The following is a 17,433-nucleotide window of genomic DNA, read 5'->3' as shown; positions in this document are numbered from 1 at the left end:
CACAATGCAAATGTGCATTAAATACATGGAAAGCATTATATACAGAAATCTAAGCAAAAGGTTTATACACATATTGGAATATTTTTCCATTCAGCACCAGAATGTATCTGCTTATAATAATATAATATATTTGTGAATGTGAAGGTGTCACAATATGTGATTTCCATTCTTGTATTCATTGAATTAATCCTTTTTGATGTTAAAGCTTCACTTAAGCTCTCTTTCCAAACAAAACAATAGTATAAGAAAACTGTGATTGTGTAAGTATCTTTTTATTGCATCCCCTTCTAAAAAATCACTTGGAAAACCCCATGCTCCACCTGATGATCAGTATTTTAAATTTAAAAAAAAAAGATGTCAGTTTCATGAATGCAGATCTTTTTATGTCAAAACCCTAATAAGTACCCATCAGGTTGGCTGAATTGAGACATAGTTAATGTTAATGTTCACATACATATACATTTAACAGAGACATCCCTACATACATACATGCACAGGGTATCTCTGCTCCCATGACTGCAGGCTGCTGGCTGGGGGATCCTGACCTGATACATCTTGTAACTCTGAGACTTGCCTTTTCCTTACAAGCAGAGAACCTTTCAGATTCCACTCTTACTGATTGCCCCCCTGTCACTATAAAATGACCTTCTTACTAGCTGGTCATGTCACATGACAGGAAGTGAGAAACTTTCCTTCTGCCATCACTGTTCATACTCTGGAAATTGAGTTTGTGTCGCAGCAAATACTGTACGTCATGAAGCGGCCACTGACCTTAAAGTGCCATGTCCACCCTGACATTGACAATTGATACTGCATTTTTATCATTAGTGGTGGGACTGAAGAAGGGTTAAAGGAGGCTCAGTTTGGGAGAAAAATACATCATACACTCTTTATGATATAGTGTTTTCAAAATGATGCACCTTATAAATACACTGCTCTTCAGAAATATATACTTTTGCAACATAGATGATACACACATTCTCATGTTAACTTTATAACTAGCAAATATAGATGGCAATCTAATGTACAGTGAAAAAGAAAGTACATCCTTTTTGAATTTTATGGTTTCACATATCGGGACATAATAACAATCATCCATTCCTTAGTGGTTCTAAAAATTAGATAAATACATTGTCAGATGAACATCAACGCATAACATATTACACTGTGTCATGATTTATTCTACTAAAAAAAAGCCAATATGGAGAAGCCTTGTCTGAAAAAATAAGTACACCTTATGACTCAATTGCTTTAGCAGTAATAACTTGTAGTAATCATTTTCTGTATAACTTTATCACCCTCTCACGTTGATGTGGATGAATTTTACAAGGTTGCTTCAGTTCACTGAGGTTTGCGGGCATTTGTTTATGCACAGCATTTCAATCGGGTTGAGGTCTGGACTTTGACTGGGCCACTGCAACACTTTTATTTTTTAATTTTTTTAACCATTCTGTTGTAGATTTGCTGATGTGTTTGGGATTATTGTCCTGTTGCATGACCCAATTTTTGCCAAACTTGACAGTTGGTATGAGGTGTTTTTGCTGATATGCTGTGTTTGATTTTTGCCAAATGTGGTGCTGTGCATTATGGCCAAACATCTCCACTTTGGATTTGTCTATTCCAGAAGTCTGGTGGTTTGTTTAGATGCAACTTTACAAACCTAAGGCGCCCTGCCACAAGAGAGAAGAGGCTTTCTCCTGGCAACCCTTCCAAACAAAGTATTTTTCTATTTGCACTTCACGAACTAACATTTAACATGCTGAGGCCTGTAGAGTCTGAGATGTATCTTGGGTGGGTTTTTTGCAATTTCTCTGAGCATTGCAAGGTCTGTCCTTGGGGTGAATTTGCTGGGATGGCCACTCTTGGGAAGATTGGCAACTATCTTTAATGTTTTCCATTGTAGAATGATGGACTTCAGGACCAGGGTGACCACATCGGCCATGTTTTCCAAGACACATATCATTTTTACATATTGCTGAGCAGCACAGATAAAGTGCCATATGTGGGATGTATAGACTTAGGGAATTAGTCAGTTATACATCCCTCATACTGCAGGGCAGCATTTTATCTGGGCTGGTCAGCTATATGTACTCACACTTGATGATGATCAGTTAATCAAGGGCATTTGATTGGCAACACCTGTCTGCTACTTAGCATCTTAATTCCTATGGAAGCAGTAAGGTTGTACTTAGTTTTTACACATGGATTCTCCATTTTGGCTTTATTTTTGTAGAATAAATGATGACACAGTATAATACGTCATGTATTTTTGTTCATCTGAGGTTGTATTTAAGTAATTTTTAGACCTGATATGTAAAACCATAGAATTCAAAGAGGGTATACTTTCTTTTTCACACAACTGTATATGAGATATTTCCAAATTCCATGGAACTTAGTAAAGTGAATACTTTCCTCCATTTATTACATCACTATTACTTTCAGTAATTAGTTGGTAAAGTATTAAAATATGGTTTCTGAATTTTATATATCTGTGAGATTTTTAATGGGTGATTCAATTAAGAGATTACTTGTTAATCAATTTAAATACAAAGATGTTATACATATCCCAGGTTTGAAAGTTATAGTGTGTCAATCTTAAATAGCAATTTGGAATACATAATTAGTACTTCAACCTTTAAAAAAGGGAAACTAAAAGTATATTTAGTCAAAATTTTATTATCAATTTTGAAAAACAAACATTAAGACAATATTAAAAAAAACATCACTGCCTATGTAATTTCCAATGTAATTTGTACCAGTGTTAGCAATTAGCAAAAAATACTGTAATGGTAATACATGCTTGTCTGAGCCTCCTTGGTATGCAGAAGATCTATTCTTGGGAATGCAGGTGTATTTAGGGCAAGAAGCCTCCTACTCCAGTCCAAGAGTACCACCGTAATTTTATAATTAACAATTAATTACTGATCACTTTTACCACTATATGTAGAATTATCCTTAAAGTCTTGCCGTGACTGCCACTAGTGAGAAAAAAATAGCCATATTGGCCCAAAAAAAACATGGAATCTTTAATCAAATCAGTCCCACTCTTGAAATGAACTGTTTAATTACAAGCTGGCAGTATCTCTGATGTTAAGACGTGAAAATGTGCAGCATATTTTTCTTGAGGCCCAGGGGAAAAGAGCACCTTATATACCATAAAATGTCTTGCTTTGAATTACATGTTTTCCATACACACACAGATAAACTGTTTCTTTCTTAGATATGGCAGATGGTATACTGTACAGGTATACATTAATTAAAATTGTCATACTATAGGCAGAATGGGAACCGTGTAAATGAGTGTGCCAATATAGTTATTCAACATCTGACTGTAGTACTGTAGATGCACACTAGGTGGTGATGTTTGGTTTCTCACATCTCACCCAAAATATACCATACCTAAGTGGCTCAGCTCAGCTAACCAAAACACTGTGATGCTACATTATTAAACAATGAACAATTTAATACAATTATATGCAATACACATGTAGAGAGACAACAAGAGAATACACCAGTGGCCAAGTTTACATAAATCCATTCTCATATTGTGTGTAAAACAAGCTGGCACATAAAACAAATGTGGGCCCCCTAGGGGAATTAAAGGGAATTTCAAGAGATTTAAGCTACAAAAATACAGAAATGTAATTTTAGAAGAAAAGGGCTGGGTATTTAAATTTAACATAACCCATAACTTAAAATGTACTGAGGTGGGGGCTCCATATGGTCCCAAACTTGTAATACTTGCTGTCTGTATTATAATAATAATACTTTATACTTTGTTGCCAAAGAGGCAGGTTATTTACATTTACAATTATAGAAACCTCCATTCAGTTTAACCCATGTTTAATGAAATTTTCCCTTTGTCAACAATGCTTATTATTTTTTTTAATATTTTTATTTATTGATATACTTATTCTTACTAAGGAGTAGCCAGATGGGCAGTTTTTTAAAACTTGGGCATATTACCTAGCACATACGAAGTTGCCACACCACTACTGTGGGAGAAGTGACATTGTGTCACATAATCCAGCCGATTGCTCAACTCCAGGTGGCACATAGAAAGAAAAATCCTGATCTAGGGGCGGCTTGGATGCCAATCCAGTCTTAATTGTTAGTAGACATTCAGGTTTAGCAAACAATGACATTTTTTGGGGGATTAGTAAACAATTACAGAAGTCCTATGAATAGAATATAAAATATAAACATGTATCTATCTAATCTCTTGCAATACACATATACATATATAAAACTGCGTTGGAGAGAGGTTGGATCAGAAAAAGCAAAATATACATATGTATCATATATGTACAGAAACCTGCTGTAAATTATCAAATGAGAATCACATTTTCATTCCCAGGTTAACAAGGACTAACCGTATACCTGATGTTTCAATCCAACCAATGCAGCTTATCTTTTGTAATTGTGATAACTAAAGTGTCCCACTATCAATATTTAATTTGTGTATACAGTTAGCTTTCCAATTAGGATTCAATGTGTCCTTGGTGAGGAAAACAATAAATAAATCATTTTTTTCCATGTTCGTGGCATTTTTCTGAACATCAATACTATGAAAATGCCTTGTTGTCGTATCCTCCCTCAATTGTCGTTATTTCTACACCATTGGGAACTTTATGGAGATCACGAGTGGCTTTATATCTTCCCTCACGATGTTTTTCAAGGGCTGGTCCCCATTCTGGAGTGGGCTGGCAGATCTTCTTAAATCGCTAAGAAAAAAAAAGCATAGAACCATGATTACATTCCTTATGATACACGTGAACCTAAAATATACATCTTTTCAGTATATCTTTCTTTCCCCTTATGGTTTGCAGGTCATGTTCGCTTTATGGTGGGCCCAGGTATTCTAATCGTATATCATGTTTCATTAATCTTATGTTGGAAGGGGCTGAAAAAATACATTTAGTAGCCTGGTGTGAAGCATATCAGAATCTGCCAGTGGAGGTTTTAATTTTAATATTATTATCTTTTATTTATATCGTTCTAACAGTTTACGCAGGACTTCTTACAGTCCAAATATAACAAAATAAGAACTGACAAAGACAAACCAGGGCCCTGCTTGCAAGCTTACAATCTCTAAAAGGGTTTACCTAATTATCCACAAACTAAGGCATTGAGCCCATGTATATACTTGTGTCCTTGTTTACAGGTAATAGTGATGTAAAGTTACAATAAATTGGGTTGCCCATGTGTATGACTAGTGACTATCTCTCTACTATTTGAAGTGGCACCATAAAGTTTTTTCCCCTCTTAAATGTTTCCTAACCACAAAGCCTTCATCTAGCATAGCAGTAGCATGACCATAAACTCATCTGGTATGACCTGGAAGCCATTAGTACGGATTCTGTTACGTCTAGGTTACTAATCGATCTCTGGGCTTACCTGAAGAAAGGTTCCCTTAGATTTGAATATCTTTATTCCGGCTAGGATAGGAATCCATATGATGCAGAAAATGATCATGCACCAACCTATAGCAATGCCCCATTCTGGGTATTCAATCGAGCCATGCTTTGGATTTTCAAAGGTCACCAATGACCAGATCAATATGGCCTGTGGCAAAAGCAATGAGTTGTAGAATTATTCATGATACATTGTATTCAAACATTGTTATGCAGTTATCCAAACAATACATAGATGGCTATGAAGTATATAGCATTAAACTAAACCTGACAGAAGTTCAGGAAGAGTCATATAGAACCTGATGGCAAGGATACTTCTTTACAACATGGACAAGTACAGAATTATCTTTTACCATGGACATGGAGTTGCATTAGCTTACCATCAGTAGCAAAGGGGTAATAACGAACCAGCAGATTCTCCACCACAGCCAAAAGGACCAGTGTTTTTTCCCAATCATCATTTCGATATCTTCAATGAAACGATTTCCACCTACAAAAAACACAAAAGAAAGAGTATCCTGAGCATTTCTGTCCAGGCATGTTTGCTAAAGCAGTACAACACATAAAGCTACATAGAACCCCCATTTTCTAGACGTGGCATGGGCGGAACAGAGGGTGGGGCCTGCAGTTTAGCCACACCTTTGGTTAAAAGCATGTTTTATAGAAAATATTCGCTTATGCTATTTCTTTATATCCTGGACATATAATTTCCATTTCACTCGTATTTGTGTCTGAAATGCCGTGTGAACTCACCATAAATCCAACAAATTCCTGTGATCTCCAAAATAGCTGCAATAAGGATTCCCCATCCAGCGCAGAAATTATCAATCAGATCCACCCAGAAAATTCCTGCCTGAAAATAAAGAGTTAAAAATGTCAAGTGATTACCAAGCTGATGTGTGTGATGATCTGGGCTTCATCTACCATAATAATTAAAAAGGTCACTTGCATAATACCCATTCCATAATGTATTAGATTGATTTAAAATATTCTATGCGCAGGATAACTAAGAAGAAAGGGGTCTATGCACATCAATCCAAGTCAAAATTTATTTAAATCAATTTCATTTTATTTGCCAAATAATGTATTTTTCAAATTTTATGTCAATAAAAAACAATCACTATTGCTTTTTTCAGATATCCTTAGGATGGACATCAAAGACATACCTGTGTAACACAAAGAAGGCCAAGGAAAAAGAATACGATGCAGGCTCCCACTGTAATAATGCCTCGCATTTTCTTCATCACCTTTGGATAAGCATCATGTATGGTAGTTGTAATTGTCTCTGGAAAAATCGACATACAGATTTGTGTTACATTTCAATAGATTGGCCAACTTTGATCTTCTGTCTGTCTTCTGTCTGTCTTGATTCACCATCAGATATTAACCACATTATTGGCTTGCTGTGTCTTTTGTTGTAAAACCTGCATAATTAGCCACAGATAATAGCTCTGACCTTACTTTATGGAAGCAACCATTTGGCCTGGTGGCTAGTTCACTTATTATTTATTACTCCTGAATAAATAGACCATAGATGAGTAGACCATAGATCTTTTAATCTACCATCAAGACGGAACTCACAATAAGTTTTAATGTAAGTAATTCTACCAGATGGGTATAATTGATCCTTCATTACACAGAGCTGTGAGATAAAATTGTTACGTAATACTTTAGTAAATTTATCCCCGGATGCTAAGGAGAACTCTGGAACCCTGTCCAATGTGGGTTGGTTAGCATTTAAAATCTCCTATTAAAAGTGTTTTTAAGTTACTTTAGAATTGTATCCTCATTTTATAAATATATATATATATATACCCCTCCCTAGTGAGTCAGATAATTAATTGTGAATAATTATACGATTAAAAATGCATCAGCCTGGGAAGTGAGTGAGAAAGTGCTCAATAGACCAGTTCTGACAAGAAGGTTACGGCAAATAGCCAATATACTATATGTGAAAAGAAAGCCAGCAAAAGGATGTAAATACTTATAATCTTTCTCAGATTATACTGTTTATATATCGGTGTTTAGGTGTATAGTTCATTCAACAGGAAACTGAGGTTCAATATTTATTACAAGAGGAGTATATTTGTGAGTGCAATTAGAATATCAGATGTAATATAGGGATGTGTAATATAGATATATAACAGAGATAGCAGATAATAGCTAGCCATTAAAAAAATAATAATAATAAAATGCAATATTTATAGTGAAGGCGGAGTTGCTTTTGAACCCAGTAAACAAAGTACTACGATGAACGTGATCTCTTAATAGGGTGGTTGTACTCACCTACAGAAGCAAACTGAGAATCAAGCCCAAGGGTCAGGAGCATGAAGAAGAATAAGATTGACCAAAGAGGGGCTACTGGCAGCTGAGACAAAGCTTCTGGATAGGCAATGAACGCTAATGCAAACCCTAGGATATGAAATATATATATTAATAAATGCACCAAACTCAGCCAATAGTTTAACCAACATATTGTCAGAATAAATATTTGTTTAGGGGAACATATAAATATATTCTTAACATTTTGTGTCAAACTTTCATTTACAAAGTTAGATATCGATTATATTTATGCTCACCTGAATCTACGACATCCTTCACTGGTTTTTGGGCTTTAAAAGCCATGTGTCCGAGGATGGAAAATATGGCAAAGCCAGCGAAAACACTTGTCAGGCAATTGGTGACACACACCATAATGGCATCTGAATAGCAACTGTTGTGAAATTTGTTGTAAGATGATAGAGCCACCAAACCGCCCCAGGCCACTGATAAGGAGAAAAAGATTTGAGTGGCAGCATCCTTCCAGACCTAGAATGAGAATCAAAAACATTATATGCCACTGAGATTCAGTAGCAGATGAGCGTTCCTCCACTGGATTGGTTATGAATGGACTTGTTAAAACTGCAACCTGCTATCTGCATCATTAGGTACCTAATGCAACCCTACCCAAAGCCTTTTCCTTAATGAGAAAACGTTCTAATTATTTCCATTATGTAGAATGATTAACTTAGACGAGAATGTTGGAGAAAACTAATTCTGGATGCTATGCATCAGGGCAAGTATTTTCATTCACAAAGATTTATTCTAGGTCGGGGTAAACAACAAGCAATGTGGGTTGGTTAGCATTTAAAATCTCCTATTAAAGGTATTTTTAAATATACCCCTCCCTAATGAGTCAGATAATTAATTGTGAATAATTGGAAAGTGATAATTCAAACTGTATCAGCTACCTGCGGTCCAGCTAATTTTAAGTATTAAGTGTATACTAATAGGATTAGGAAGGGTAAAAACTTACATCTGCGTTGTTTAGCTTGGAAAAGTCTGACTGTTCTCCGATATAATAGCTGATCCCTTCGTAAGCACCTTCCAGCGTAGCGCCTCGTACCAACAGAATGAGAAGGACCACGTATGGAAATATTGCTGTAAAGTATACCACCTAAGAAAATATGATACATATTATAAGCTGTTTATTATATCAAAAATATTGCTGTCGTTTTCATGGAACATCTTGCAGGAATCTTTCGATTTTCAATAAACAGACATAAAGTCTACTTTGTATTCTACATATTCTCAACATCACTGACATGATAAGGAGAGGAAATTGACTATAATAAACAACTCTGGGGAATATTTTCTGATGCAGTCAACAAGGAACCCAATGGAATGCTCTTAATTATTGCCCCATAGCTAGGCATATATGTTCCAAAATCTCCTTATGACTTATACTATATTGCATTTATAATGATGGAAAACAGAAAATTAGCAACTTTAAACAAACTAAGTTGTACTTTCTAGTGACTTATCTGATGCCGGTAATCGTCTCACTATATTACTGTAAATTAACAATAACCCTGTTATGAACCCCTTAAAACCTTTGCACACTGCTACCAGACAGTTACCAGATGCTGGGGACCATCATTCAACTTGGAAGTCTAGCGCGATGACGTGATCATGCGAGACTTCCTTCATGAATGGACACCATCTATATATACTCCATTCAGGTATAGTGAGTGGTGATTTGTCAGAGACTGATCAGCAGCCTCAGAAAAGTTAAAAAAAAAACACAAAAGAAAATTAAAAAAAAATATCACTGCCTAAGATAAAGTAAAAAAGGTTCAATTTCAACAGGATGAAACCAAAAAACAAAAAAAACAAACTAAATGCGTACAAAGTATGATGAACAGAGTGGAACACATTCTAAAATATAGAACAAGACTGGATTTCTCACAAAGGGTAATTAGTCTAAACCCTATGGGAATAAAGCTCGGATGAGCAAATATGAACTACACGTAAAACTGGTATGTTCAGTAGGCATTATAATAAGAGTCAGTAAGATGCAACTTAGTGCCAAAATATACCTTCACGTTCTTCAACGTGTCTCACATAAAATGAAATTATTCAAACAACAGATTGGGTGGTACTGCAGAATGAATCACAAAACTTCCTACATCACATCCTTCAAGCACACCTATACCAAATATGGCAAGAGCCCTGAATTTCCTAGGACAGTCCTGTTTTTTGGGTCATGTCTCATAAAATGTGGGTCTGCCCCGGCGTAAAAATACTGCCTATGCACAGTACATTACACTGTGCACAGCCAGCATTGTGTTTTAACTGTGTATGTCTAAGACACGCACAGCCTAAACACTTGTGAATGAGCTCCAAACTACCCAGTAGCTGTACCGGGTAGCCTAGAGCTCAATGCTGCATGTGAGTGTGTGGCCCCACTCCCTTTAGGCTCCACCCTTTTATCCCATTCAGAAAAACACAATCTTTATATGGCCAGAACAATTAATTATACTATAGAATCTCAAAACCTTTGCTCAAGGTCCAGTCAACCCTCAACAAATGGGATAATAAGGGGCAATGGTCAAAGTACCCCCTTGATCACTGAGTGAAGGAAAGCATGTCCATGTTATCCAGGTATGGATAGAGGTTTCTAAGCAGTAGTCTGAGGGCCTCATGGGACTTAAAGGCTGATTGATACTTTGAGCCTCAGAAAACAGATTGGAAGCAGCAAAATAAGCCTAAAACATAGTGAACAATATGGCTCTTTGTTGTTGGTCCATCCATTCTGCAGAACACTTTTGTAACCGAAAGTCAGCACAAGAAAAATCTTTCATAGCGCTGTTGACTGCCTCAGACATAAATCCTTTAATTATGCAAAATAGTCACGTGACACAAAAGCAGACACTGATAGATTATTTCCATAGAGACCCCAAAAATCTTCTCAAAAGTTCCAGTTGTTGTTTTTATGTGATAACAATCATGAAATTTTCTCTATTTTCCATGGAATGGATTGGGAATTTTAATGTATAGTGGAGCTAGACCATGCCAAAACATCCTGTAATAACAGAAAGCGTTTTCTTCTGGCAGACATGATAGGACCCTCAACGACAAACTGCTTGTTTCGAAATCGTACAGGAAATACGTTTTTTATTACAGCGCCTAGCACCTACAGCACCTAGCAAATTATGTTAATATTTGGTTCAAATGGATTCTTTATGTGGCAATATAGATTCATATTTGACATATCAGTTCGCTTTATGGTGCAATATATTTTAATGGTTTACTCTACAGTATGTTTTAATGCTTTGTAGCTTATATTATTGACAGTTCAATGACTTGGGTTTAAAACCCAATATGTTTTAATGCCAAATACAGTGGTATCATTCACTTTAATATGCTATTGTATATATGGGGCATTAAGTTCAATAGGACTTGCCCTTGCAATGTCACGGATTTATAGTGCCGTGCAATCTTCATAACAGAGTTGATTGGTAGGTGCTGTCTGTTAATGATATACATTATCAGGCTTCTAAGTGTAATTTAGTTTTATGTTGACTAAAAATGTCTGCATTCTAGGGCAACCTGGTACATAACAAACATCCCATCAAAAGGAAACCCTTCTTACGTACTCCGGCTTTGTTTATCTATTACAGTTTATGATGTAATAGTGTTTAGGTTTTATTGTCATTTTACTGTTCTAGTAGGTCATTTGTCATAATGAAGCAGTATGTCAGAATTTGCTTTCAGAAGACCTATGACATACATTTACGACAAAGGGTTATTGGTCTCAAAAGCAACATAAGTGATTATTATAATGCCCAAGTTTTTCTCTTCTATTTTAACATGCCCCCTATATGGCTGCCCTTGATCTCGACTGATTAAGAAAAAAAAAAGGTTTAGAACGGTTTAATGTATTCATTTACTAAAACTGTGCTGGCGACAGTCCCCCTTTAAGCTCATCTGCTGTCATTAAGCCCCCATCCAAAAGTCCTCCACTTGCATGTCTACCACTAAATGCCATTTAAACCGGTGTGAAATCGATCTACCAATGTCAATGATACAAAGTTAGAAGGTTTTTTTGAATAGTTATTAGATAAATGCTACATTTAATTTACAAGTAAAACTGAAATGCATTCAATTAACAAATATTAAACCACCATGCTTAAGGCATTTAGTCAAACACTTCCACAGGAGGTACATTCCAAGCTTTACTATCCAATACTTTTCTTTGTCTCAGACTATGACAGATATGCGTGTAGGTGGGTAAGGAAGAAAAGTAAAGTTAAAAAAGTAAAGTAGATAGATAGATAGATTTAGAACCTTTCCTGATGACTTGATTCCTTTGAACAATGCAGCTCCTATTATTATCCATGCAAGGAGGAGGCAGAGGGCCAAGTACCAGACAATTTCCCCAGTCTCATCAAGTCCACTTGAACGACGAAGTGCCACTTTCCTAAGGAATATCAACATAACATTTTAATACAGCTATTTATACAAAAACAATTTGAGTATTTCATGTTAACACAATCAAACAGGTCATCAGATAAGGAGAATAATAATCCTGGATTGCTGGTATGCGGTTAAGGTTTGGAATTGGTCATCTGCAGCCTGTATCTGGGAGGTGGGCCAAGGTAGACATCACCTTTACCATTGTATTAAGTAGTTACATGCGCAGTTTATGTTCTTTTATAGGGTGTAGGCGAGATTTTAGATTAAGCAGGAACTGTTCTGTCTGAACCAGCCAAAAACAACTTAACAGAGGACAGATCGTCATACAGATTCTTAAAACAGACAGGATGGCATGCATATATATATAATATCATGCAGATATATATAATATCATGCAGATATATATTATATATATGCATTATTTTAATCCTCTAATGTTTTTATTAGTGTATACAACTTGGATTTGGAAAAAGTCATACTCATCATAGGTAAGAGACTTCAGCCTACATGAAGCACTTAACCTCAAGAAATCTCCATATAGCCAGTATGGAAGCAATTTATTTATTATCTTCATATACTCACTCCCAGTATTGTTTGCTTGGAAGTTCTGCCTCTAGAGTCACTGTTGTATTTTCCAGACAGGTGTAATTATTTTCCTTTACCCAAGTGGTATTAACCGTTTCGGTACGATTAGGATCCAGAATGACATCACAAAACTCTGTGAAAGGAAATTCATCAATCATTATTATTAACTAAATTGGTAATTAAATTAATTTGAGAGTTGAATGGGCGCAGCGTTGATACCTTATCTAACTTGTTTGTAAGTAGAATGTCAAACATTTGAAAAGAGAAAAAAATGTAATGGACGTGATTAATAACCCTCTGATAAGCTTCCCAAACAATGTCCATTTCCTGAACAAATATCCCACTGAATGTTCCTGATGTGTTTTCATCACATATTCTGTAAATCTATGGGATGTTTCACTTGTGGTCTGGAATGCTAACACACCGGTAGAGCTTAATAAGTAAACCATTCAGAAGTAGTTTAACTAAATTGTCTAATTATATAACAGTTCCCTGATACACATTACTTAAAGTGATTTACATTCCAAACCAAATCAATGAAAACGATCGAAAGCAGGTAATTTTGGTGTTTTCTCACTAAGCTACAATGTGAGTTGAATTTATAGTAAATACATTAAATTAAATTAATGAGTTTAGTTTATAGTAAATAAATTAATTTTGTCTTAATCTCTAGTTAAAGTCATTTGACAATAATATATGCACCTTTGTTTCCAGCAAAGGGATGTTAACATATATATTGATTTCTTTACGATACAATCAATAAATAAACCTTCATGTAAGTTTGCGTGATTCATGCTGATCTCTCTATATTTCTATATTTCTTGCCTGTAAATCTATGCATATGTGACCATTTTTTGACCAACTATTTGCTTTTATTTTTGGAAAAAAACATTCACGCTTTTCATTCACATTTTTTTCAACTAAACAAAAGATTTACCTCTGGGTGTTCTACTACATTTGCTGTCAGACCATGCAAAACACTCGGACCATGGAAGCACACTTGTGAAAGAAGCAAATAAATAATACAAGCTGTAGGCAATGATGACATTATAATATATGGTCACCATGGTTGAAATAAGGACCATTGTAATCCCAACACCTATAAGAAAACAAAATAACATGTTTACTTCTTCCATATATGGACAAAGAGCATCGATTTGCCCTCGGTAATCATTTAATACATTTAAACTGTCAGACGTTTATTATTTTTATTTAGGTTTCCCGCACACTGGTGGGATTCGAGGCATGGAATTAGACATGACTTTTCTAAAGGTCATTATTAAACCCAGGTGGTCTTTTATTAGGGACTATTTTACTTTAGCTGAGTTCAATGGCAACCTGTTTCAACCCACAAATTCTATAGAATGATTTTATTAGGAGATGCATAATGCATTGGCAATTCCACCACCAGTGATCCTGTCTGCTAGTGCTGCTTCCATACTCAAATACATTTTATGGTAGATTACCTATTCGATTGTAGAATATTTTGTAATAATTAATTTTAGCCATTTGAATGTTTGGTTTATGATCCACTAGCAGTGTGTTCAGCCTCAGTCACTATCCTTAACACTTATAAAATAAACAGTTGACCCTTCATCAGGTGTTGGTCTACTTACCTTCAAAGATAGGGAGGACTTTCCACATGGCTACTGGTCCCAAGCTAGAAAACTGTCCAAGGGAACATTCTAGAAAAAACAAGGGCAATCCAGCAAAAGCAAGCATGATAGCATATGGAATAAGGAAAGCACCTGAAAAAAAGAGACACAGGTCATTAATGGTATAAAGAAATAATTATATGTTTTATATTGAAATAGTCATATATATTGATTAGATTTGGTTATGCAATTCCCCAATGCAATTATTCAATACACTATTTAATTATTTATACAAATAAATACCCACATTTGATGAGCCATCCATGTTATTATCTTCACTGTTGTAAAATTTGCAGTGTGCAATACAAAATAAGCAGGGAAACCATTAACGGGATAATTTGTACTGGTGTACATCCTATGTGGATGGTTTAAACCTTTTTTTTTATTTCCCTTGGTTTATCATTATAATTTGAATAGTTTCACATCTTTCAATAAATCTGGTGACTCAAATCACACAAAGCATCGGGGTCATGTTTATTGACCAAAGAGGTGCCAAAGGATTGCAGGCTCTGTGATCTATTGTCACCTTCAGGCACACATTTCTGTAATTCATCCACTGCCTCACGGGTTGCGGTGCCAAGTTTCCAGGAGGGATATATATACATGGACTAATTTCTGCTGAAGCTTTAAGAATTTGAGCCATGAAGGTCAATGATGTAATAGGTGGGTTTATTGCGCATAAGGAGAAATCAAGCATGGATGGGGCAGTCCTGCCGTAGATATTTATACATTTTAGGATGTCTATACGTTTAACATATTTTACTATGCATGTCACATATATTGGCAAACCTTCTAACCAACAGCTAAAAACATATTACAGAGACATCATACAAGAATCATAGGAAACATCTGGTTTCAAGTTATCTAAGGCTAAGTTGCAAGGTGAAATAGTGAAATGTCTCAGGATTCTTAAGAACTTATAGCAAAACCTGGTACCAGTCATGGTCATGTAGTCGTACAGTAATGCCGCTAACAATATCCCATGATGTAATTACCTCCTCCATTTTGAAAAGTGAGGTAGGGGAATCTCCACACGTTCCCTAAACCCACGGCATAGCCCACCATAGACAGGAGGTACTCTGTTTTACTGGACCAGTTTCCACGTTCGGTGTTCTCATCTCCACTTTCCACCACACCTTTATCCTTGACATTGAGAAAAAATATATATAAAATGAATACAAAATGACGCATTTAGGCATTGTCTCTGTAATATCAGTGTTAAAATGGCCTGGTATAGACAACAGAAGCTAAGAACATCATCAAATCCAGCTACAGTTTCAGATCCATATGGCGCTCTAATACATGTTTTACATGTTTCTTGGAATACAAACATGTATAGGTCATTTATTCAAAAGTAAATGTCAGTATAAAGCAGAGCTCAAAGGGATGTTTGCGTTATAGTTTAGGTTACAAAGAGTTTGCCACTAAGATCTGATTGGGGTTTAAACAAAGGTAGCTCTATATAACAATGTTTAGTTCTTGTACTCCCATGAAACATAATAATTTGCTGGTAAAAGATACGAATGTTCAATATTGAACCTATCTATTACCTCTCCTATAATAAAAATCTCCCAACAAGTATTTCATTGTTCTTATCTCTAGTCTGAGAGTACATGTGGCTGTAAGAAGGTACACATAATACACGGTGAGCTGTCCCAGAAGCTGCTTCAAAAGGGATGCATGTGAAGAAAACTAGTTGATCAATGCCCCACATCACTAAAGAACCTTTGGACCAAATGTTGAATAGACGTCATTTTAACGTTTAAACACGTAGATCAAATGCAGGAATGCATCCACAGAAATGCAGTATTGCGAAAACAGGTTTTACCAGAACACATCAACCCAGCTTTTATTATTTTTAATCTATAAATTGTTATTATGTTCCCTTTTCAGAATTTCCCATTTCCAGTGAGATGGTTAGAGACTCAATATCATTCAAACTCCACCTGTCTCCTGTAATTCTACGGCTAACACGGTACCAACTCTCATCTTTTATAAGTAAGATAGAAAGACTGATCAACAAACATGTAGAAAGGTGATGATTAGATAGATAGATAGATAGATAGATAGATAGAATGTATGTATAATTAAGGCTTCATATATATATATATATTTCAAAAATAATAAAGCTTTTGTACTACAGTAAGACAAGAAAACACGTAGACATGTTTGAGATCATGCTGCTTCTACATGGAAGTTAACATTGCATTAAAACACGTATGTATGTGTATATACAAATATGCATATTTTTTACACATTTTTGGAAACCAAACTGGTCAAACAGGAAGAAAAGCACCTTTCCAACTCAACTGACCGCCAACTACCTGGGTAGTTCTTAACACACAGAGTAATTAATGGCACTTACCAGATCATGGCTTTCCTTCTTGTTGCAACACTTGAGGAAGTTAGGCAGCGAGATCCCCATTCCTGAAAGCGAAGAGAGGATAAATAGTGCTTGTTACTTTCCCAGGTACTCGTCTGTCCTTGTGTGGCACTTAGCCTAATGTCTTAGCCAACCTCTGACCCACCCTCTTCTTTTCACTCCACTCTCCAGTGAAACCAACTGGAAAGACTTCTTACACAAGGCTCATTTTATACAGCCTCGCCACCTCCTTTAATTAATTCAATTCCAGCAAAGATGGCTTTCACAAATGGGATGGACAAATTATCTTGCAACATCTTCTGTAAATAATTTGCGTTAGAACAATGAAACAGTGAGGGAAGTTTCAACGAGATAGAGTTTGGCTGACAGGTTCAGAATGTTTTGTGACTAGACGACCTGTTCACCTTAAATCATGAAACGTATTTAAGGAAATATTTCTGTGCCAAGTCTTCCACATCGAGTGCTTGTGTAATCATTGTTATATTGCCTTGAATTATCTTTTTTTAAAAACATGTTTTATGCTGTTTTTTTTTTTGTTTTTTTTTTAAAAGTAAAGAAAATACATGGATTTTTGTGTATAAGGCACAGGTAAGAGATCCTAATGAAAAACATACAGCTCCGTGACACTCAAAATTCCTTAAAAAAACCAACCGATGCA

General features: G+C 35.7%; 1 protein-coding gene across 1 annotated transcript; it reads right to left on the bottom strand.

Moving 5' to 3' along the window:
* Positions 1 to 4,565: 4,565 nt before the first annotated feature.
* Positions 4,566 to 16,817, bottom strand: LOC149298225 (sodium- and chloride-dependent neutral and basic amino acid transporter B(0+)-like). The gene is made up of 14 exons (XM_089487671.1): positions 16,735 to 16,817; positions 15,388 to 15,515; positions 14,354 to 14,485; positions 13,675 to 13,836; positions 12,735 to 12,870; positions 12,024 to 12,156; positions 8,710 to 8,850; positions 7,994 to 8,222; positions 7,701 to 7,826; positions 6,581 to 6,699; positions 6,168 to 6,267; positions 5,795 to 5,904; positions 5,398 to 5,565; positions 4,566 to 4,724 (listed from the first exon to the last, which is right to left on the bottom strand). The coding sequence occupies exons 1-14, from the start codon at positions 16,815 to 16,817 to the stop codon at positions 4,566 to 4,568; spliced, it is 1,926 nt and encodes a 641-aa protein (XP_089343797.1).
* Between the last annotated feature and the right edge of the window lie 616 nt (positions 16,818 to 17,433).

This window comes from Sceloporus occidentalis, unplaced genomic scaffold (assembly GCF_023333645.1).
Source record: "Sceloporus occidentalis isolate IW3139 unplaced genomic scaffold, rSceOcc1.0.p SCAF_34, whole genome shotgun sequence".
NCBI lineage: Eukaryota > Metazoa > Chordata > Lepidosauria > Squamata > Phrynosomatidae > Sceloporus > Sceloporus occidentalis.
This window is presented reverse-complemented; position numbering and strand designations above follow the sequence as displayed.